We start from the raw sequence: 24,948 nt of genomic DNA on the forward strand, positions 1-24,948 counted from the left end.
TGTGACCCGACCATTTTCTTATACAAGGGGATAAAGACTTCCTTATCCCTGCTAGCAAAATTCCTGTATATCATTGACTGCAATGCTCAGAAAACTTCATATCTGACTGCAATGCTCAGAAAACTTCATATCTGACTGCACAATTACCTCCAGGTCTCTTTCGTTCTCCAATACCCTGAATGTAACACCATACAGTTGGTACATTTCTCTGGGGTTACTGCACCCCATAAGCTGTAGTTTACATTTGTCAATGTTATACTTCAGTTTCCATTTCTCAGCCCATCTGTTCTATATCCTATTGCAGTAGCATACTGTCATTAACAACCCTGCCAAACTTTGTATTGTCTGCAAACTAGGACATTAAGCTTGATATACCTTTTAGCATTAGCATTAGTAGAGGCATTTGATGCAAGAAAGCAAGCTTATGCAGCATCAGCGAAAAAAAAAAAAAAAAACCACTTCCACTTCACCCCTCTGTTCGTTCAAAATACCTGTCTAGCTGAGCCTTAAACTTATTTAGGCTATCAACCTCCACCACAAGGGATGGAAGTCTGTTCCACCAACCAACCACCCGCTGGCTAAAGGCAAATTTCCGCACGTCTATCCTACATCTGTCTTTCCTCAATTTGAATTTATGCCCTCTCAGGTGATTTTTCTGAGCTAGAGGAAGAATCTCATCAGCATTGAGCATGCTTAAACCATTCAAGGCTTTATACACCTCTATCAGATCACCTCGCTGGTGCCTAGTCTCCAGACACTGTAATTTGCAAAACTTAAGCCTTTCTTCGTAAGAGCATCCCTTTGTTCCATTCACTAATCTTGTTGCCCTTCTCTGTACTCGTTCCAGCAGCTCTACATCCTTCTTGAAATGAGGCCTCCAGACCTGTATACAGTACTCTAGGTGTGGCCTGACCATTGCCTTATACAAGGGAATAATCACCTCCTTATCCCTGCTGGAAAAATTCCTGTATATCATTGACAATAGTCCATGAGCTACTCTTGCAGCCAGTCTGCACTGCTCAGAGAACTTCATATCTGCCTGCACAACCACCCCCAAGTCCCTTTCATTCTCTACCACTGTCAGTGTATTACCACAGAGTTGATACGTTGCTCTGGGGTTGCTGTTTCCCATGTGTAGTATTTTACATTTGTCAATGTTAAACTTCATTTGCCACCTCTCAGCCCATCTGCTCAATCTTTCCAGATCCTGTTGCAGCAGCATAGTGTCAGTAGTGTCCTTCACAACCCTGCCAACCTTTGTATCGTCTGCAAACTTGGACATTAAGCTTGATATACCATCATCAATATCATTTATAAATACAGAAAACAATAATGGACCCAACACTGAGCCCTGAGGGACTCCACTAATAACATTAGTCCACGATGAGCAGTGTCCATTGATTACCACTCTCTGTCTTCTCCCCCTCAACCACCCCTTTATCCATAGCAGCAATTTGCCTCCAATGTCACATTGCTCCAATTTGTGTAGCAGTCTTCCATGTGCAACAGTATCAAAAGCCTTTCCAAGATCCAAGTATATAATATCAAAGCTATTCCCTGCATCCAGTTCTTTTGTGACTGCATCATAATATCCAATCAAATTGGTCAGGCAAGACTTCCCCTTAACAAAACCATGCTGTGTCCGAGCTATAACTGAAGTCTTATCTAAATGATCCTGCAGTGCTTCTTTAACCAGTGCCTCCATTAATTTTCCTGGAACAGAAGTTAAGCTCACAGGTCTATAATTACTTGTGTCAGCCTTTGATCCTCCTTTGTGAATTGGGGTCACATTTGCACATTTACGGTCTATGGGTACCTCCCCTGAGTCCAAGGAAGCTCTCATAATTATGGCTAAGGGTTTGCTTACTTCCTTTGCTGCCTCCTTTAATATAACTGGATAGATCCCATCCACTCCGGGTGCCTTATCTTGTGTTTATCTTCAACAGTTTCTCCTCCACTTTACTCCCAGTTATTTCAAGATTCTGTAGCTTACTGCTAGAGTTGAATACACCTCTGGCATTCCCCTCGCTGAATAACTCCTCATGTGTGAATGTCGATGCAAAATATTCATTTAGCATTAGTAGAGGCATTTGATGCAAGAAAGCAAGCTTATGCAGCATCAGCGAAAAAAAAAAAAAAAAAACCACTTCCACTTCACCCCTCTGTTCGTTCAAAATACCTGTCTAGCTGAGCCTTAAACTTATTTAGGCTATCAACCTCCACCACAAGGGATGGAAGTCTGTTCCACCAACCAACCACCCGCTGGCTAAAGGCAAATTTCCGCACGTCTATCCTACATCTGTCTTTCCTCAATTTGAATTTATGCCCTCTCAGGTGATTTTTCTGAGCTAGAGGAAGAATCTCATCAGCATTGAGCATGCTTAAACCATTCAAGGCTTTATACACCTCTATCAGATCACCTCGCTGGTGCCTAGTCTCCAGACACTGTAATTTGCAAAACTTAAGCCTTTCTTCGTAAGAGCATCCCTTTGTTCCATTCACTAATCTTGTTGCCCTTCTCTGTACTCGTTCCAGCAGCTCTACATCCTTCTTGAAATGAGGCCTCCAGACCTGTATACAGTACTCTAGGTGTGGCCTGACCATCGCCTTATACAATGGAATAATCACCTCCTTATCCCTGCTGGAAAAATTCCTGTATATCATTGACAATACTCCATGAGCTACTCTTGCAGCCTGTCTGCACTGCTCAGAGAACTTCATATCTGCCTGCACAACCACCCCCAAGTCCCTTTCATTCTCTACCACTGTCAGTGTTGTACCACAGAGTTGATACGTTGCTCTGGGGTTGCTGTTTCCCATGTGTAGTACTTTACATTTGTCAATGTTAAACTTCATTTGCCACCTCTCAGCCCATCTGCTCAACCTTTCCAGATCCTGTTGCAGCAGCATAGTGTCAGTAGTGTCCTTGACAACCCTGCCAACCTTTGTATCATCTGCAAACTTGGACATTAAGCCCGATATACCATCATCAATATCATTTATAAATACAGAAAACAATAATGGACCCAACACTGAGCCCTGAGGGACTCCACTAATAACATCAGTCCACGATGAGCAGTGTCCATTGATTACCACTCTCTGTCTTCTCCCCCTCAACCACCCCTTTATCCATAGCAGCAATTTGCCTCCAATGTCACACTGCTCCAATTTGTGTAGCAGTCTTCCATGTGCAATAGTATCAAAAGCCTTTCTAAGATCCAAGTATATAATATTTGCATTATATATTGTTATTCCCTGCATCCAGTTCTTTTGTGACTGCATCATAGTATCCAATCAAGTTGGTCAGGCAAGACTTCCCCTTAACAAAACCATGCTGTGTCTGAGCTATAACTGAAGTCTTGTCTAAATGATCCTGCAGTGCTTCTTTAACCAGTGCCTCCATTAATTTTCCTGGAACAGAAGTTAAGCTCACAGGTCTATAATTACTTGTGTCAGCCTTTGATCCTCCTTTGTGAATTGGGGTCACATTTGCACATTTCCAGTCTATGGGTACCTCCCCTGAGTCCAAGGAAGCTCTCATAATTATGGCTAAGGGTTTGCTTACTTCCTTTGCTGCCTCCTTTAATATAACTGGATAGATCCCATCCACCCCGGGTGCCTTTCTTGTGTTTATCTTCAACAGTTTCTCCTCCACTTTACTCCCAGTTATTTCAAGATTCTGTAGCTTACTCTAGCAGTAAGAGTTGAATACACCTCTGGCATTCCCCTCGCTGAATAACTCCTCATGTGTGAATGTCGATGCAAAATATTCATTTAGTTTGTTAGCTACCTGAGCAGGATCATCAACACTTGACCCATCAATATCAAGTGGACCAATCTGATTCATCCCCTTCCTTCTAGAGTTTACATAAGTAAAGAACTCTTTGCTGTTTTTCTTTGCATCCCTTGCCAAGGATTTCTCGTAATCTGCCTTCGCCTGCCTAACCTCCTTTGTAACTTGGTTGCATATCAACTTGTATCTATCATAGGCTTCTGTGTCATGTGTTAATTTGTAAGTATCCCATGCATTTTTCTTCTCTGCCATATGCCTCATTAGTTCATCTGACATCCATTTTGGCCTAAACCTTGAACAATATTTCTTAGTTGGTATGTAAAGCCTAGTAGCTTCCAAGATAAGGTCTTTGAATGCTTCCCATTTTGAATTTGCTGTTGGTAACATCATCAGTTGGTCCCACTGTATAGAATTTAAATACTGTCTCAGTCCATCGTAGTCGCCTTTACGGAAGCAATAACCCTTCCCTTTACCCCTAATGGTAGTTACCTCTTTGAGTAAATCCACTTCAGCACACTGTGATCACTGCCACCTAGTGGTTCATTTATCTGCAGATTCTTAATGCATGAAGAATCACTGCTGATAATCAAATCAAGAGTATTACTCCCTCTAGTTGCCTCCCGAACATGCTGATGTAGAAAACAATCATCCAATAAATCCACAAAAGCCCTGCTAGTGTGTGAGTAACCAGCCCCCAAAATCCAGTCAATATCTGGGAAATTAAAATCTCCCATTATAAGACACTCTGATTTACTGGCCCACTCTATTTCCCTGTACAGTTTCTTATTATACTCATGAGAGTTATTAGGCCTATAGCACACTCCTACTCTCAATTTTGATCTCCCAATGTTTATGTCACACCAAACTGACTCCACACTGCACTGTCCAGCGATGTCGACTGGCTCCACTTCCTTGGTTTTTATGTGTTTCTTAACTAATAGCATAACACCTCCCCCCTTCCTATCCTGTCTATCCTTTCTGTAGACGGACGTTGTACTCCCCAAATTGCAGTTCCGCATCCCTTATATCTGTGTGACACCACGTCTCTGATATCCCAACAATATCTGCCTTCGATGTTTTGAGCAATACCTCAAATTCATCAAATTTATTTACTAAACTCCTAGCATTGGTGTACACGCAAGTATACCTGCACCTGTTTCTATTCTTAGCTACCCTAACACAACCCATGTGTTTACTTGTACCGCAATGGCTCCCAGCAGTCTCTGAAATACCATGCATCTTGTTTTTCAGGCTTCTGCTCATTCTAATAGAAGCAGTGCAAGAATCTCTTTCACCTCTGCCAGTGGCTACTGTCAATCTATTGGTCTTTGTCTCCCCCCAAGCTAGCAGTTTTCCGACCCACCTAACACTGCCTCGATAGCATCAGCAAATATTCTTGCACCCTTTCTATTTAAGTGTATCCCATCCCTGTAGAAGCAATCTCTCCTGTTAACAAGTACAGTCCAGGCTGAAAAAAATTCTACCCCTTGAGCCTTGCACAATCTTTCCAGGGCCGAATTGATTGACAAGGCTCTCATCATATACTCCCTCCTATCGTGTCTGGGCAGAATTGCAGACACTTTCAAATTCTGCCGGTCTCCTACTCTTAATATTATTAGTGCCAACGTGTACAACTATATCACCTTTTGTGCCCTTAAAAGATGATATTCGCTCTACAACGTCATCAACCTTTGCCCCTGGCAGACATACCCTGGTCCTGTTCCACCTATCTTTTTTACAAAGCATGTTCCCCGTTTCCCTGACAATAGAGTCACCAACAACTACTAGTTCCTTCGGGACCAGCGCATTCTGCCTTAGGGGTTGTCTCTGTGTCACGCGATGCCCAAGTGCAAGCTCTGGCGTTGATGTGAGCAGCTGAGAGCTTGATGGGCCCCTCAATTTAGTTTCTTCGAGGGCATCCACCCTGTCCTTCAAGCTCTCATATAGGCCCATAAGAACGCCGAGTTGTTGCCTGATATCGATACACTCCTTGCATCGTGCACACACAAAGACATCCCCCTTGGCAGTATCATGTCCCGTACCCGATTGCTCTGCAAACATCAAGCAAACAGTGCATTTTATAAGGCTGTGAGTCAGAGGACAACTGCCCCCCTCAGTTCTGCTCTGAGCCACAGCACTTCCATTAGCTTGAGCCTTTTGCTTTGCTGCTCTGGTCTGAGTCATGATTCTATTAATTTATTAATTAATTATGTTATTAATTATATTACGTTTGTAATCTAAGTCGTTATATGTATTTATTTAAACGTACAATTTAACTGCTAACGAAGTTCAACTAACGCTATCTAGTACGGTATATAACCTACGGTATATCTAGTACGGTATCACAATGGCAGGAAAGTAACTAACGGTAGCGGTAGTTACGAACACGTGGAAACCCTTACCGATACTTTTACAAGGCCGAGTAAAGAATAAATACACCAAATTAATCAAAAAATCACAAAATAATGTTATACTACTAAATTTAAATCAAAAGTTTTAGAAAAACAATAATTTCAAATCAATAAATAAGAAAAATCCACTTAGCGGCTTGGAACACGACCGTCACTGGTAGCCTCGTCAGCAGACTCGAATTTAGTTTGTTAGCTACCTGAGCAGGGTCATCAACAGTTTAACCATCAATATCAAGTGGACCAATCTGATTCATCCCCTTCCTTCTAGAGTTTACATAAGTAAAGAACTCTTTGCTGTTTTTCTTTGCATCCCTTGCCAAGGATTTCTCGTAATTCCTTCATCAATATCATTGATAAATACAGAAAACAACAATGGGCCCAACACTGAACCCTGGGGAACACCACTAATAATATTAGTCCATGAAGAGCAGTGTCCATTGATTACCACTCTCTTCTCCCACTCAGCCATCCTTTTATCCATTGTGGCAACCTGCCCTTAATGCCATACTACTCACATTCGTACAGTAGTCTTCCATGCAACAGTATCAAAAGCTTTCCTGAAATCCAATTATATGATATCAAAATTATTTTTTGCATCCAATTCCTTTGTGACCACATTGTAATATCCAATCAAACTGGTCAGACAAGACTTCCCCTTAACAAACCTGCAGTCTTGTCTAGATGATTTTGCAATGCTTTTTTAACCAGTGACTCCATTATTTTCCCTGAAAATATGTTAAACTAACAGGTCTGTAATTACTCATGTCACCCTTTGATCCCGCTTTGTGAATTGGAGATACAATTGCACATATCCAGTCCATGGAGACCGCCCCTGAGTACAACGATGCTCTCATAATTATGGCTAAGGGTTTGCTTCCTTTCTTTGCCGCCTCCTTTAATATAACTGGATAGATATCATCCACCCTAGGTGCCTTTCTTATGTTCGACAATTTCTCTTCTACTTTGCTCTCAGTTATTAAAAAATCAATTAGCTACCTGTTAGAGTTTAAATAAGCTTCTGTTCTCCACTTTCCTATAGAATTCCTCATGTGTGAATGTAGATGCAAAATACTGATTCAGTTTGGCAGCTATCTGAGCAGGATCATCTACAATCAAACCATCAGTACTAAGCAGACCAATCTGATTCATCTTCCTTTTAGAGTTTATATAAGTAAAGAAGTCTTTGCTGTTTTTCTTTTTTGCATCCTTTACCAAAGATCTCTCATAACCTGCCTTCGCTTGCCTAACCTCCTTTGTGACTTGATTACAGACTAGGCTTCTGTGTCGCCTGATAATTTATAAGCATCCCCATGCATTTTTATTCTCTCCCACGAGTCTCATTAGTTCATCTGACATCCATTTAGGCCTAAACCTTGAACAATATTTCTTAGTTGGTATGAAGAGCCTAGTAGCTTCCAAGATTTCCTTGAATTTTTCCCATTTAGAATTTGCTGTTGGTAACATGATCAGTTTGTCCCACTGTACAGAGTTTCAAAAAATCTCAGAGAGCACTGTAGTCACCTTTACAAAAGCAAAAACCCTTCCCAGTCAATCCCACATCAGTACGCTGTTATCACTGTCACCTAGTGGTTCCTTAATCTGTAAATTCTTAATGCATGAACAATCACTGCTGATAATCAGATGAAGAGTATTACTCTCTCTGGTTGCCTCTCGAACATGCTACTGTATAAAACAATTATCCAATAAATCCACAAAAGCCTTGCTACTGTGCGAGTGACCAATCCACAAGTTCCTGTCAATATCTGGAAAGATAAAATCCCCCATTATAAGACATCCTTATTTACTGGCTCACTCTATGTTCTGTATAGTTTTTCATTGTACTCATAAGAGTCATTAGGCCTGTAACAAATGCTACCTTCATTTTTGCTTTCCCAGTGCTTATGTGACATCAAACTGACTCAACATTGCACTGTCCATCTATTCAACTGGATGCACTTCCTTAGATTTTATGTTTCTTAACTAACAGCATAACCCTCTCCTCCCTTCATATCCTGTCTATTTGTTCTGTACATATTGTACTCCCCAAATTTCAATTCTGCATTCCTTATATCTGTGTGACACCACGTCTCTGATATCCCAACAATATCTATCCGTCTTTGATGTCTTGACCAACACTTCAAATTCATCATATTTATTTACTATATTCCTAGCATTGTTTTTTTTTTTTTTTTAATTTAAAATTACGCATCAGCTTCTATGGCCATAATGCACCTCCCAAAGTTTTTGCATTTTACTGTGATCCAAGCCCGAGGCGGGAATCGAACCCGCGACCTTTGGGTTGCCAGGCATGCACTTTACCTACCTGGCTAGCCCGGTCGGCCCTAGCATTGGTGTATATGCAAGTATACATGCACCTGTTCTTACTCTTAGTTAGAACACAGCCCATGTATTTACTTGTTTCATGATGACTCCTAGCAGTCGTGGAAATCCCCAGCAACTTGATTTCCAGGCTGCTGCTCATTCCAATATCTTGTGATTTAAGTGACTGATCCAGCCTTTGAGATTTTTGATGACATCCTAATCTTTTAGTCTTCTCAATACACAGTCAGCACTGTCTTCAAACCTTTTTAAAGCTCTGGGGCTTCTCAATGATTAAGTTGTGTTTGACACAGAGAAGGTTCCTTCTCTCATTGCCAGAAACATGTTTGCTGCTAGGAGACTGGTAATCCACTGTTTTGCCTTTTTTTTTTTTTTTTTTTTTTTCCTGATATTATATTTCTTATGGAAGTACTTTCTCCATAGTAACTTAAAAAGTTCAGTTTTGTTATCACTGAAAATGTTGATCTGGTCTTAGATCAATAACATTTTTTAAACAATTGTCCTTCCATTCCTTTGTAGGTTCAGCATCAATGGTTGCACTTTCGCCACACACTTTTTTGAAAGACAGGTCATGAGGAGCTTTAAATTTCGGGAACCAACTATTAGAATATAAAATTTTTGGTATTCATCTGCTACACTAACAATAGAGCCTTAGTTTTTAAAAGATTTCCATCTGTGACATGTTCTTTCTATGCATCATTATTAGCCATTCCTTTTTCAAGGACAAGATAATTTGCCTTTCATGCTCTGATTCTACCCAGTGCAGCAGATTTCTCTAAGCTTTAAATTTTTTTTGATCTTGAAAAATGGTAAGCACTGTACCCTCAGTGATGCTGAATTGTTTAGTTATGTTTATCTTAGAATGCACAATATTATTATCAGCTTGTAAAAGACAAAGATATCCATTTTGTATGAGCCTTATCAGTAAACATACAGTCTATACATACTGTATAATAAAATGCACAGTAAAATGAGTTTACCTTTGACTAGAAGTTAAACTCATTTTACCAAACAGTAATTTCTCATGTTCAGCCTGCGAGCTTATCATTAGTTTCAATAAATTAATGTACTTTCATTTTGATATGCAAATATTGTAATAAAAATGTAAAAAACAAGATTAAATGGTAGGAATTTTGGGGTCATTATAGAGAATTCATCTGTCTCTCAAGGTAACAAATGTAAAATAGCATTAAATTTATAAGAAATCAGCCAGGACCTATCCATGGTAATTATAACATGCTAAGATGTTAAAAATAGGGTCACTATAAAGAGCAGCAACTATATATATATATATATATATATTACTGAAATTACATATTGAATTAATACAAATGCCAGTAGTATGGCAAAACTGTAGAGCGAAAATTTAACATAAACTTAACAATTAATCATAATGGGGAGGATAGAGAAGGGGTAACAAGACAAACTGTAGCCGAAAGCCTCCAAATAATTTAGAATATAATTTAAATCCAATTCAAATAAATTCATTGTAAAATTTAAAATATAAATATAAAACCAATTATATAACAATTTAGCGACACCCCCAGTAAGGTACCAGTTCCGATAAACGTGAAATATTACCAAAAGAGACTAATCAAACTACTGAAATAAAATAAAACAAAAATAACGATTAATTGTTAAGTTTAGGTTAAATTTTCGCTCTACAGTTTTGCTACAAAATTTGTATTAATTTTTCAATATGTAATTTCAGTAATATATTGGGTATCATGTGGAGGATGTGTATTTTACTGCCTCTCAGTTCTTCATATTTATTTATTTTATTTTATTATTTATCTATTTTATTTTTAATGTCATTACTCGTATATATACAGTCGAACTTGGTTATAACAACCATCACTGGACTGACAAAATTTCCTTGTTATAACCATTACTCGCTATATCAGTGATGAGTTAAATCATTAAATCTACCTCCTATTTTTTTAAATTCTCAATAACTTGATAAAAAGATAGATTCAAAAAAGAAATATTAGAGAGAAAAAATTATTATTATTATTATTAGCCATATGGTGCAAGGAAGGCTAAGGCTTATGCTGCACCATCCAAAAAAAATTTCTGAGTTACTCAGAGAGAGAGAGAGAAGTGGAAGGTAATCACCACGGAAGAGAAGAATGACGATATCCAGCTCAGGACCCTGAGTGTGCAAAGCCCATACTCACCATATGTGAGCTCCTGTGTGTGTATACCCACATATTATTTGTATTAACAAATGCCGGCCACAAGCATGTTCAACCGTTTCTGTCAAACGGGACCCCCACTCAAATGGTCAAAAAAAAATATTGTTGATTAATGTATTAAATATTATTTGTATTTAAAATTTTTGTTCAGTATAACATAAATTATGTCTTAGTTACTGTAAAATTTGAAAAATTAAAAAAAATCTCTATTACAAAAACAACCTGTATAAGTTTTGCACAGGACCCTAGGAGCCCACAAATTTTGGGGTTGGCTCTGTGTATTAATATGCTTGTATTCACCTTTTAAATTGATCCAACCAACCATTGTTACATTCAAAATCGTCATGTTGAAATTGTTTAGCAAATTTTTCTGCTTGAGCTTTCACGATCAGACCATCTACTGAAAATCCAGCACTTCTTTGTGTAGAGTGTGTTTAGTGTCAAATGGCGCCAGGAATTTTCCATCTTCGTGTAGTATACATTGTGGGTGTGAAACAAAACACTGCCGATGCCAAAAGGTTTAAAGGTGTATGGTTTTTGTATATGTGTAGTGTCGTTGTTCCTCTGGTCATTTAGCCAGTGGGTCCCTAATGGGACTCAACATTGCCCACACTCAGCCCCATGGAGACAGATCAGGTACACCAGTATTATAGTTATTTACTCTGGCAGGTTCTGCCACCTAATTTCCTGAGATTTAAGTGGCAAAATTGCTATAGATAGAGATCAGCCAAAAGGAGTACTAGCTATGCGATTTGAGGTTATTAAGTTTTAGGGTGTAGGGCTCGAGCAATTTAGAGATGATTCAGATGCTAAGTGTAGTGAACCATTGAAGCAATGCTTCATTGACATCTGTAACCTCGCAATTTCTAAATTTTTATTTTTCGGTTATGTTATTTTCCAGTGCCGATATCTAAATGTGTTTATTCTTCTACAATGTCAATACTGTTGAAGAGGACAAAGAAAACTTTTTACATGCTTTAACATTTTTTTGCACCACATTCTAACTCAGTACTACTCAAAGTTTGGTCCGCAAACCGATGCCGGTCTGTGACGAATTGGAAATTTGTTGCAGACGTTACCAGTCTGTGAGCTTTTATTTTACAAAAGTACCAGTCCGCAACAGATTGAAAATAAAAGAATCTGGTCCTTCACCACAGATAGTTTGAGAAGCACTATTAAATCTAACTCATGAATAATTTTAACTTTTTTGCGAATCGAGAGAAATTTATTTCATTAGTAGACATGTTTCTGAAGGAAGGGTTCATTTCTAATTGATTTTACTTTAAAATGGCAATAAAGTGATCTACATACAAAGTTCTTAGAAGTCATCACGAAATGCAAAGTTCTTAGAAGTTCCGTTTCAAAATTCTTAGATGTCCCATTTCCAAAATTCTTAGAAGTCCCGAAATAAATTTATGGTTCAGTGAATACAAGACAATCTGCAAATAGGGTAATGTGACAAGAGGAACGGCAATGTACTATTGTGCATTGACGTAAAGATCTGGCCACTAATCCGATGTGATGTGGGTGGTCATAAAAGCTAAGTTGATCTTTTCATTTTTATCTATTCCAAGAATTGGGTTTTTTCCACTACCCGAGCAATTAAGAATGTTTGCATAGTTACCAATATTTGTACGATATGTCTGCATAGTAAGCTCGTTATAACAGTGAGCGATTGTATTGGAATACATGTAAATTAAAATCATTATGGCTTTTTGCTCATTACAGCCATGATCTCGTTATTTCCATGCTCGTTATAACCAAGTTCCCCAAGTGTGTGTATATATATATATTCCCCCACTCCACCTCTTTTTTTTTTTTTTTTAATACCTCACAACCAAATCTTGGAGTGGAAGGTAAACAGATTCAAAGGGAAACTAACACTATATGGAAAAGTAATACATGAGCATGCATACAATACACTTTTTGGCATAAACCCAGACCTGTAAAGAATTTTTTTACAGCTCTACTTTTCTGATTCAAAAATAATCAATACAGTTTAAAAGTGATTACCATACTTGAAAATTTTAAAATTCACATTAATTTAAATATCTTGTAGAATTACTTTGATGTAATTCAGCAAGTTACTTAAATTTTTCAGTTTTTGGTTTACAAAATGCATAAAACACACCCACAAGAAAGTTAAATGTTCACTATTAGGAAAATAAAACAAGAATACCTTATTTTTCAGTGAAATGTTTGCAACTAGAGGTTTATCGTGGGTAGGTATCTTATCACTTTGAGTATGTACATCTGGAAATTTAAAAACTAAACCTAGTTTTGCTGGATCCTCAGACTGCTTCCTAAATAAAAGAAAAAGCAACTTAATGACAAAAGTACATTGGAAACTGAAGAAATTAACATCTAAATCTGCTGATTTCTTTAACTAACTATTCAGTAATCTATTCAGAACTCATTAACCTATTCAGATAGATAATTTTATCTTTGACTTGCATTCATACTCAAAAATTACCATCTCAGTTACAAGAATGAGATGAAGGTCAATAAAAAAATTAACAGCCAAATTTAGAGTGCAAGGGATATCTATTATGACGATTATATCAATTATCTCATACTCATACTTCAATGATATCATCTTGCTGCAACGATGCCGCATTGTCACACACTGTTTATGTTACATACTTATTTACACAAGCTGAAGGTCTATGTAACCAAGGTCCAATAACATAAGTAGGGCAAATAGAATAATATTTTGATTAAATTAGTGTCTGTCATGAAATCATTACTATTAACATATTGATGATATCTAAAAAAATGAGCTTCCTGAAAGGATCCAAAGACAGGTGAATGTCAAATTATATAATGGGATATTCAAATGAAATGCAGCAACACTAAATTAGAAGGGGAGTGGAAATGAATCTGGATTATAAAGATGACCTTATGCACGTGCAGCATTACATGCAAAGCAGAGTACCAGTGTGCAAGTGTGTGTTTATGCATATGCACACACACATCAAAGAACCATGCAGTATCCATATGTGATGATTCATCCAATGGACTCATCAGATTAGCATGGCATGCTGCAATATAGTTTCTTACTGCGCTGCGAGTGAGATTTATCATCATGAAGTTGTTTCTTCATTGTCTGAGAAAAGTAATGATATATAAATAGTGCAAACAATAGAAAAACAGTCATCAGTCACTGGAAACCTATTACAATCTGGACAAGCATAAATGTAAACACTTGGGGAAGGCAGTAATGGAAGTGGTGTTGGGTACTGTGTATCCAACACCACTTCCATAATACTTGTATAATCAAGTGTGTATACACACACACACACACACACACACACACACACACACACACACACACACACACACACACACACACACACACACACACCTGTCAGTCAGAAAATTACATAAGTGGGTTTAAGTTTACAAATGGTACCAGATTCACTATCTCCACAATTCACTGCTTCCTGCAACGGATTGTGATGAATCTGGTTACATCGTAAACTTATTGTCAGAGATAAATCAGAGTCCCACCCTTACTGTATTAAACAAAGATACAGTAAGCTTGTCATGCAAACAGCAGAATTCTTCACACACTTCAGACCAATAAACATTGACACTATTTTAAAGTATTAAACATTTGCAACAATGAAAAACTCTGCTGTTCCAAGTAATTTGTTACCAAGAAATATGGCATGCCATTTTATTTCCATATTTCCTCCTATTGAAATAATTTCTGAAATGTGTTTCATATGAACAATAACTTAGTAACAAAGTCATATAGATGTCATCAGAACTCAATGAAAGGAAATGGATTTGCCTATGCAACACTGAGACAAAGTTCTAAGTACCTGTTGAAATTTTGCAAAATCAACAACAGAAGTAAAATCTAAACATTTTCCAAACTTCACTTAAACAATCCTTGTACGTGTTATTCTGCTAACTCACCTATCAACTTTTAATATGGGAGTTGATCTTCCTGGCACTGCTTCAAAATCATCACTATTATTACTGCTTGGACTGAAGACATTCTCAAGTGATTTACTCTTCCTTCTTAAAGATCTTTTTTCCAATTTCTGCCCTTCAGAAACCTAATAAAATAATTGAAAAAACATACAATTTTATATATGCATATGTTCATGAACTTAATTAAATGTTAAACTTAAATAAAAGTCCTGAATGCTTTAATCAGAAAAATGTGCAGCAAATAATAAGGCTGCATACTTGAAGTTTAAATAATCAGTTGACTTAACAATAATGAGTTTATATGAAGTCTCAATAATGAGTTGAATAATGAATGCCATTTCTTTAATGGGAAACGTTTACCAAACTTGTGGCAATTGCTTTCTCAGCACAGCAGCACTATGTTCCTCAATTCAGAAAGGAACTTAAAGTACTTAACAAAAAAAGTCAATTCTGCAAGCCATATGCATTCAAGTATGAAAATAGGGAGAATAAGATATGGAATCAAATTCTGCTGGTTTCCTTTCTCATTAGGAACCACACAAGGCCTCACTGAAAAACAAACACAGAGAGAGAGAGAGAGGGGGGGCCTCTGGGAATCATCATGCCACTGAGGAGCTATGGTCCTGTAACGGCCTTGCATCTACTCTCATCTGCAGACAGAAACGTTTAAGGCACTCAAGTATTTTTAGTTAATAAACTGAATTGTGCCATGGCATTACATGACTAAAGGCTGCATTTTCAAGCTCCTGAATTGATTTAAAATAGAGTTGTTTTAGAGCAATTAAATGCAAAACAAAGTACATGAATATCTGGTGAATTATAACTCACTAGATATTTATCTAGTGAGTTATAATAATAGATATTCATTTATTGCAGGATGTCTGTTCTCAAGAAATTAATGAGATAAATTTAATAGCCATTATAAGCCATACAGCTTATAATGGCTACCTACATAATATGGAGGCATAGGAAAATTCAAGATAATTTGCAGAAATTGCTTTCTTAGCACAGCAACACTATGTTCCTCAATTCAGAATGGAATTTAATAAATCACCTACAAAAAAGTCAGTTTTGCTAGTCATGTGCATTTGAGTATAAAAATTCATAGGATAAGATATAGATATTAAATCAAAAATTCTGCTGCCTTTCTTATTAGGAACCACAAGACTTCACCAAAAACACAGAGAGAGAGAGAGAGAGAGAGAGAGAGAGAGAGAGATGTAACACAATTTTTAAGCCCATTTTAACTTAAGGAGGAAGGTAGGGAGGGGACAGAGACCCTGAATTATCATGCCACTGAGGAGCTGTGGTCCTGTGAACAACCTTGCATCTACTCTCATCTGCCCAAGTAGATGTTGCTAGCAGTTACACCTCACAATAACCATAAAAATGGTGACAGTACAACAGAACGTGATGTGCGTGTATTGTGGTTTGCTGAGTTTAAATCAGTTTTATAGTGCAAAGGCAGTACCACTAGGCAAGTCCACTAAGTAATGGGTAGAGCAGTTTAAGGGAGATGGCAGTGTCCTGCAAATGCATAAGAAGGGCTGTGGTAAGTGTCGAGAATGTTGAGTGTGTTCATGAAAATTTTACCTGCAGCCCAATGAAATCTATCGATCATGCTAGCAGAGAACTAGAAATGGCCTGATTGACCATTCACAAGATTCTCTCCCACTGCCTGAAACTTTATGCATACAACTGAAACGGGATGATTGAAAATAATGTCAAAGAACATTTGCTGCGGATATGCTCATTCAGATTGAAAATGATGACAACTTCCTAAACAAAGTTGTCTTTAGTGATGATTCCACCTGTCTGGTAAGGTCAACCACACAACTGCAGGATATGCAGCAGCAAAACCCCTCATGTCTTTAATGGGAATGTTTTTGTAATTCATGCAACTGTATTTTAATTTTGGCAAAGTTGTAGTATGTAAAAGATTTAAGAAGGAAAGATTTAGAGCTTATTTTTGATTAATTCAGAAAATACAATGTTGATTCACATCTGGAAGGATTCAACTGTAAAGCTTTTTATGCTTTTACAAACTTAAAGAACTTCTGTCCAGTGACTCATACATGTCTATCTTACGTTCCCACAATATCAATACCAAAAAATTATTGACTTTGAACAAAAAATTGAAATTAAATATAAATAATTATAACTTCCTTTATGTACATCATGTATATTTTATTCCTAAGTTTCACAAAACACCAGTTGGTTTTGGATTTATTACTTCCTGCAAAACCAGTTATGCCCAAGTTACTGGTAAAAAAAAAACTTTTGAACAATTACTTAAACCCATTCTGGATGTACTACCTAATATCAAAATTATTCTTAAAAATCCACCTGTTTTAGATGAATTACATACCTGTAATTATATACAAACATTTTACTTGCATAGTCTTTTCACAAGCATTAACCTAGATAATCTAAAAAATGTTCTTCATAAGATTTATCAGGAACACAAACAGATAATTAAATGTAATGCCACTTTCTGGAATAATCCAGTCACTCTGTGTATTTTCGACAATTTTGTCTTTGCCGGAAACAGGATTTAAAAAAAAAATTCAAGGAACACCAATGCTTCATGTATCATTGCTGACTTACACTGAGCGATCACTGAATTATGACCACCTACCTTATACTTCATAGGTCCTCCTTTTGCCCTCAGTACAGCAACTATTCAACGTGGCATTGATTCAACAAGATGTCGGAAGGGTTTGGGAGGCATGGCCAACCAAGCTGTGTGTAAAGCGGTCAGCAATGCAGGTATGGAGGTGATTGGTGTATCCAGATGCCTAATATGCCTTTCCATAGTGACCCACAAGTGCTCTATGGGATTGATATCAGGGGAGTTCGGAGGCCAATCAATATGCTGGAAGTTAGAACCGTGTTCCTCAAACAATTCCTGCACATCAAGTGCCCGATGGCTCGGCGGCACATTGTCATCTTGGAAGACACCATCGTTATTCGGGAAAAAGTGTAACATAGCAGAGTGTACACAGTCAGCAAGCAGTTGACGGCGGAGTCCACTGATATGTTGTTCCACATGCATCAGGGGTCTAAGTTCCTGCCAGTGAAACATGCCCAACACCATACAATGGCCTCCACTGGCCTGCACTTTTGATATCATGCATGATGAATGAAGAGCCTCATGTTGTTGACGCTAAATCCGTACACAACCAACAATGTGGAGTAAATAATGTGACTCATCTGACTAGCACACCTTCTTCCAGTCTTCTATTGTCCAACTTGCATGCTCTTTGCACCAGGCAAGTCTTTTACGCCGATGAACCTCGGTTAGGAAAGGATGCTATAGGGGTCGTCGGCTATACCAACAGACCATATATGCGACGCATGGTCATGCCAAATATTGTTCCGGGTTGGCCCATGTTGTATTGGGTAGTCAACTCTTCAACAGTGCCGTGCCTATTTGCCTGTACGAGTCATTGGACCTAGTGCTCGCCTCTAACATCAACCTTTCGCTGACCTTTGCAGTTTTGCTGTCGGGTCATTGTTTGACCATTTTGATACCAGTCCTGGTACACTTTAACTACAACAGCTCTTGAACATCCCACCAGTTCAGCCGTTTGGAAATCGAGGCACCGGCTCGTCGAGCACCCACAATCTGTCCTTTATCACAGTCCAAAAACTCCTTCCTTTTTCCCATCACGCTCGGAATTTTACTATCTACCGAACCACTGACACCTTATTTATGCTACGTAGGTCAACTAACTCCACACTCTCGTACCTCACATGGGCAACGGGTCGCATTGTTTTCATAGGGATGGTCATAATTCAGTGATCACTCAGTATATACCTTTATTGGTTTGAAGTCTCCTTTTCCCAGAACATTACATTCTTTAGATATGTTGATGATGTGCATGTTTATGTGTTGTCCAAATTTTCTGGAAGATTTTGAATATCTATACCTCAGGAACTTTAGAAAAAAATAATTTCTGTAACCATACAGCCAATTACTTGGACTTGAATATAAGTATTAACGATGAGTCAGTATTATTAATCTTTTTAATAAAAGTAATGCCTTTAGTTTTAATCTTGTCAACTTTACTCATTGGCTATCCAATATTTCAAAAAGTGTCCATTCCAATATTATTCTTTCTCAGTATCTCAGAATTGTCACTATTTATAGTGATTCTATTATTGCTATTAAATAAATTTAAAAAATCTATTTTGAATTGATTGATAATTTATTTCTCCTTGATATCTACAGTATAACTTTCATAAGGCATTTAATTTTATTAATCTCAAAAATTATTACATTATTAGATTTGTTTTAATCGTGTTCTCAACTTGTCTTACATCTTATTTTTGTCCAGTTATATTTGGCTTTTGTATATATAATATGACCGCTTATATATAATATGACAGCTTTTATCTCCACTTCTATAAAAGCTGTCATATTCCTAGTTCAGCTAGTTTTTTCAATTAATTCCTGTCCTCTACCTCATTTATTGGGTTTGTATATAACACACCTAGTTGCTACTGTGTTTTATGATAGAAAACAAGTACCTATGAATGCAATATGAAGAATGTTTGTACATGAATAATGGACACTGTACCCTTAATCACTAGGTCTCTCTCTCTCTCTCTCCATGTTGTGGTTGGTTTACAACATCATATTGGTGATTTTCACATTTTAAGACACAGCGTTTGGCTCGGGCATCAGTCTAAATTCTTTTTCTTTTTTGGCTTTTAATTCTATCTACATCTGCTTCTTATTTATAATATAAAGGAAAAAAATTATACATATTCCTTCCACACACATTTTTTGACTACTTGGGGTTGCAGTTGCTACTATCATCATCATCCTTATATAGTATACTTTTCATTCACGTGGTTCTTTTGACTCCTGGTCCCATCTTGGGATAATAGTTCATTATGTTAGGTAAGTTCTCTTTAACCTTTTTTTTTCTATACTTTTTTCCTTTGTTTTCTCTATCCATTGTCTTGTTGCAATATATATTTTAACCATATGTTTCTTTTGACTGTGGGCTCCATTTAATTAAGTTCTTTAGCTGTTTAGTTCCTCAGTTGTATTAACCGTAACATACATGTGCTTTCTTTATATATCCTCTCCTATACCTATCATGTTACTTATATCTATATTTTCCTACTCTAAATTTAAATCCTCTTTATTTTCCTTATTTTAATTCATTTTATTCATTTATTTCATTTTACTCAGTGCTTTGCTATAGCATGTACTTTACATTAGAAACAGACTATAAAATATCGGTGTAAATACCACAGTTAGCTCATAAAAACAAACTACAATTGTAGTGTAAAGGCATCGATTTAATTGTATCTCATAGTGCGACTACCTTGCACTGCCTCAAATAAGTAATGCTTCACTAATAGAGAAGACTATTGTTATTTATTCTCAGTGGGCACCCAGATGGTGCCATTTCAAGGTTTGTTTGTATATGTGTGGGATAATAACTCTACTATCCACTTGTTCCTATTAGAATTAGAAAAGCAAAAAGTAGATGGAAAGTTATAGTAGGAAAGGAAGAAGAAAAGAAACAGTGTAGAAGAATGAAAGGGACAGTAACTTTTTCAACTCACATGCTCAAAAACTCATAAAATTCTCGAATAGGCAACACTTCTCCAGTAGGGAAGACTGTTGTTACCTAATCTCAGAAACTCCTTGAATATCAGGCTCCAGATGGTCACCGTTTCAAAGCTAGTTGGCTTTTTATTGGTGGGTGGGTGAGTAGGTACACTGGTGTTGCAATCATGCCAACCCAGTTATAAAGTTAATTTTGTAATATGAGATGACAAAAGGTGGACAGAATGATACTGTAATAAAATATAATTACACAAGGCATAATATATTATGAGCGTGAAATAATTATAAAATATCAGTGTAAATACACCATAGTTAGCTCAAAAAAATAAACTACAATCATAGCGTAAAGGCATTGATTTAATTGTATCTCATATTGACTACTTCAACATCGAGTTACCATATATTGCACTACCTTGAATAAGTAATGCTTCACTAATAGAGAAGACTATTGTTACTTATTCTCAGTGCGCACTGATGATAGGCCAACTAGCCTTGACATGATGACAGGGTGGTAGTGCCTACTGACAATAAGTAACAATAGTCTTCTCTATTAGGGAAGCATTACTTATTCGAGGGTGCTTTCTGTCTATCAGTGGCCCTTATCCATACATTTCTCTTCCACCTTCCTCTTCCCCCTTTTTTTATATATTTAGTTTTATATTTTTAGTTGTGTGTGTGTGTGTGTGTGTGTGTGTGTGTGTGTGTGTGTGTGTGTGTGTGTGTGTGTGTGTGTGTGTGTGTGTGTGTGTGTGTGTGTGTGTTGTGGACATACACATACATATGTGTCTTTTGTACATAATAATTACTGCACATTTTTGTTTAATACTGTAGTATGTGTTGAATTACATCATATTATATTGTAATAATAAAACTGCAATAAATGTTCAAACTTTTTTTTTTGTTCTTTTTCTGATTTTATGTACTATTGATATTAGTATGTGTCTGATGAATGGCAGCACCTGGAACATCAGTTCAACTCCGCCATGTTTCACTGTGGTGACAGAGGACATGCCTGTTGGTAGAAAAACAAAAGTAAGATGAAAGAAGCCATTTCAGGTTAAATTAGGAATGCAATTTGAAGGAAATTTATTTAGAGTTAGATTTTCTTTAAAAATATGGGAACCACTTAGATATAGATAACCTGAAATGGTTAACCACTAAACTGTTTGCAAGAAAAGGAATTATACAGAAAATTATACAAACTGTTTGCGACAAAAGAAATTATACAGAAAATTTACAGAATTATACAGATACAAAATATACAAAATTATACAGATGCAAAATATACAGAATTAAATACCATATTCAAAGAAAGAAAAAAAAAAATGGGCGAATTAACCATTAAAGTTAATAAATGTCCAGTCCAGTCCAGCAATTAATGTCCAATCAGTTCAAGACATGAACAGATGATGACATAAATTATGTTATTGAGAATTCATAACGTTCAAGTTTTGATTAGGATCAAATAAATATTAAAGGTGGTAAAGAGCATACTTTACCACAAAATCTAAAGAAAACAAAGGTGTTATTTAAATATAAACTTAATCACTATTTACAAAATATGAATATATTTCCAAAATGTCAAATTTCAGGGTAAAAAAATATGGAGCGAACAGCTCAGATGAATATTACGGTTTATATAATTTGTGCTAGCAGGCTTGATAGCAACAAGTAAATGTTTGGATACATTCCTTAAAATTAAGAATTTAACAAATTTATGGGGAGAAGCTTGGTAAGTTTTGAAAGAATTTGGGAATTATGAATGAATTTAAGAAAGTTAAATATACATGGTGATCGATAAATACAAAATAGGTTTATAATTCAGACAATAACTGTCATCTTTTAAGAAAGACATTGTGAGAAATTGTGAAAGGAGTGAAAGAAAGTAGGAGAAGTGAAGAAAGATTTCTGACCAGGAGCAACAGGACCAGTGACAGACAATAACTGTGAATGAAACTCATTGTAAATAGGGCAAAAGAAAAGAATGTGGGCAGAATCCTCGACAGAACTGCAAAAACAAATTTCAGAGTTGGAAAGATGGAAATAGACAAGTTTAAAATTTAAGGAAACGTCCTGTTAAAAGAAAGCTAGAAAACATCTGAAAGAAAACCATTTACGAGTGTTTTATTAACAAGTATGTAACTTCTGGAATAAATAATTTTGTACTTGAGTCTTTCTGTGAATCAGAACAGAGAAGTTGCCAATAGTCACGAAGAATTTTTAAAATTCGTTGTTTTTCTTGTTTAGGACTGGAGGCCAATTTGAATTCCATTGAATTCTGCAGGGAGACCTTTATAAATGAAGAAAGAAAGTCCGCGGCAAATTAAATATAAGTCTAAAGGTGCCCACTGAGAAAAAGTAACAATAGTTCTCTATTGTTACTTAAGTCTATCAGATAGAACTTGTAGGGTAGAGGTAGAGACAGTTCTACATGCCCTAAATCAGCGTTTCCCAAACTTTTTAAGTCATGGAACACTTTTCATCTCACAACATATTCACAGAACACTCATGAAACACAAGTTTAGCGAGAGCCAAAGATCTGTTTGCTAATATTTTATTATATACGATGCACTGTGCATCAGGAGCATCTTTATTTCCAACACATGTAAAGCCAAAATTCAAACAACTGTCATTACATTTTTGTTTTGGTCTTTTATTAGTTGGTTCCTGTTTTTTCACTTTGGATTTTTGGGGAACAAAAGGCTGCAATTGTTCATCCTCACTTTGAAGTGTATTCGTTTTTATCGATCACAGTTGTGCTACTAGAAGTACTTTGCTTCTCATTTTAAAGTTCCTTTTTTCAACCACAAATCCATAGTCACATATTATTAATAATTATTATTAATTATTAATTATTAATAATTATTGATTATTAATTATTATTATCAAAAAATTTATACAAGGAAGTGAGTTTAGTTATGATATCGGTTCGCTTCCTCCTCTCCTTCAACCCGTGTACTCCAGGCTAAATCGCATACGAATGGCATATTAGATCACCACATTGCTACTTTTTTGTAGATGTCATTACCTCTACGCATACTTCTCTATGCAAAGCCCGCCAAAATAAAGTGTTCTGCGGTCTATTTTATTATTAGTCTATGCCAGTATATTAATAACTGAAAAAAAAATTATGTTAAATATAATGATACAGAAGTGGTGTATGCTATAAATATGCAAAATTTATTTTTTTATTATTTTTATTTTAATTATTAATTACGATTTTTCGTGGAACACTTGTTCACATCTCATGGAACACTAGTGTTCTGCGGAACACAATTTGAGAAACGCTGCCCTAAACAGTATCAGGAGGAAACTGAGCTGGATAGAACCAAGCTTGGATTGAACTGTAAGCAATTGAGTGCATCTAAACCAGGTTGCAGAAGCATAAGTGGTAATTGGTAAAACAACAGCTTTGTATAGTGTATGCAAAATCTTATGGTTCAGACACCAGTCCTGATGGGAAATGGGAAAAATTTGAAAGAAATTTTCTCACTTTGTCAGACAGATGAAGAAGAAAGGTAAGGTAATTATCAAACCGTAATCCAAGGAATTTGGTTGTAGTTACAAAAAAAAAAAAAAAAATCGACGTTAGCTCCATGGAGCCGAAGGTGGATCTGTGGATAACATCTGCCTCTAATTGATCTTGTTCGCATTTACACTTATGACTCTCTCTCTCTCTCTCTCTCTCTCTCTCTCTCTCTCTCTCTCTCTCTCTCTCTCTCTCTCTCTCTCTCTCTCTCTCTCTTGCATTCAGCCACCAACTTTGGTGCTTGCTTTCCAATGTTAGATTTGTGATTTTGTCAAAATCTTTGAACACGTTTAGTTGATGTAACTTTTGGCATCATCACAACTTAACTAAATGAAACACAACTGCACTGCTCAACAAATGCAAAGTAACTGAACAAAGTAGTTATTTTAACGAGTTGTTCAACTCTCAAACTAAAAACCCAATTTGAAATCTAGTTATATATCCTTGTAGAGCTCTCAAAGGGTTCCACCGGAGCACAGTGCAGACTTCTTGTTTGGATAACAGAGAATCTTGCCACTGATATTCCTGTGATCGTAACTGGAGATTTTAATATGCCTAGCCCAAGATGTGATCATGCTAAAGAACACTTGATGCAAGCCTCCAAACCTTAGGACTGACCCTACTGGGTATGCTTCCGACTAGGGGAGAGCAGCATTTGGATTTATTATACCATAATATGACTAATATAAAAACGTCACCCCTCAAACTAAATTCCAGTCAGATCACTGCCAATATGTTGTGAAATTTCTCCATCGAATTGTGCAGGTGAGCAACACAGCAATGTGCAAACTTGACAGACCAAGAAAATATACTCTCTTAAGTATATTAGACTTGAAATTATTTTAGAAGTCTAAAAACCTACAACTGGATTGATCTGTACAATAAACCAGTGGATGAAGCTACCAACTTGATTGAAAAAGAGCCCTTATTTATTGATGACCTGGGTGTCTCGAAGGATGTAAGAATCGTAGAAAAATCTAAACCATGGTTCAGCAAGTATTTAAAACAGGTATTTGTGGTCAAGCAAAGGGCTTACAGGAAATGGAGAAATTCAGGATTTAATGAAGACCTTGCAGACTATAAGAAAAAAAAGAGCCATTTTCTTGAAAAAGAAACAACATGCACACTACGAAGAGGTTCTTATAAAA

At 36.7% G+C, this 24,948-nt stretch overlaps 1 protein-coding gene across 1 annotated transcript in view; it reads right to left on the bottom strand.

The window, feature by feature from the left end:
- LOC150076731 (centrosomal protein of 95 kDa-like) overlaps positions 1-24,948 on the bottom strand; it is a 215,367-nt gene that overhangs the window by 65,909 nt on the left and 124,510 nt on the right. The window contains exons 10-11 of the mRNA XM_090386630.1: positions 14,664-14,806; positions 12,919-13,042 (exon numbers count right to left, since the gene is read on the bottom strand). Of these exons, the coding sequence (XP_090242756.1) occupies positions 12,919-13,042; positions 14,664-14,806 (267 nt within the window). The remainder of the gene's footprint in view (positions 1-12,918; positions 13,043-14,663; positions 14,807-24,948) is intronic.

The sequence above is a fragment of the Mastigoproctus giganteus genome, chromosome 12, assembly GCF_048544385.1.
Source record: "Mastigoproctus giganteus isolate SK-2022 chromosome 12, ASM4854438v1, whole genome shotgun sequence".
NCBI lineage: Eukaryota > Metazoa > Arthropoda > Arachnida > Uropygi > Thelyphonidae > Mastigoproctus > Mastigoproctus giganteus.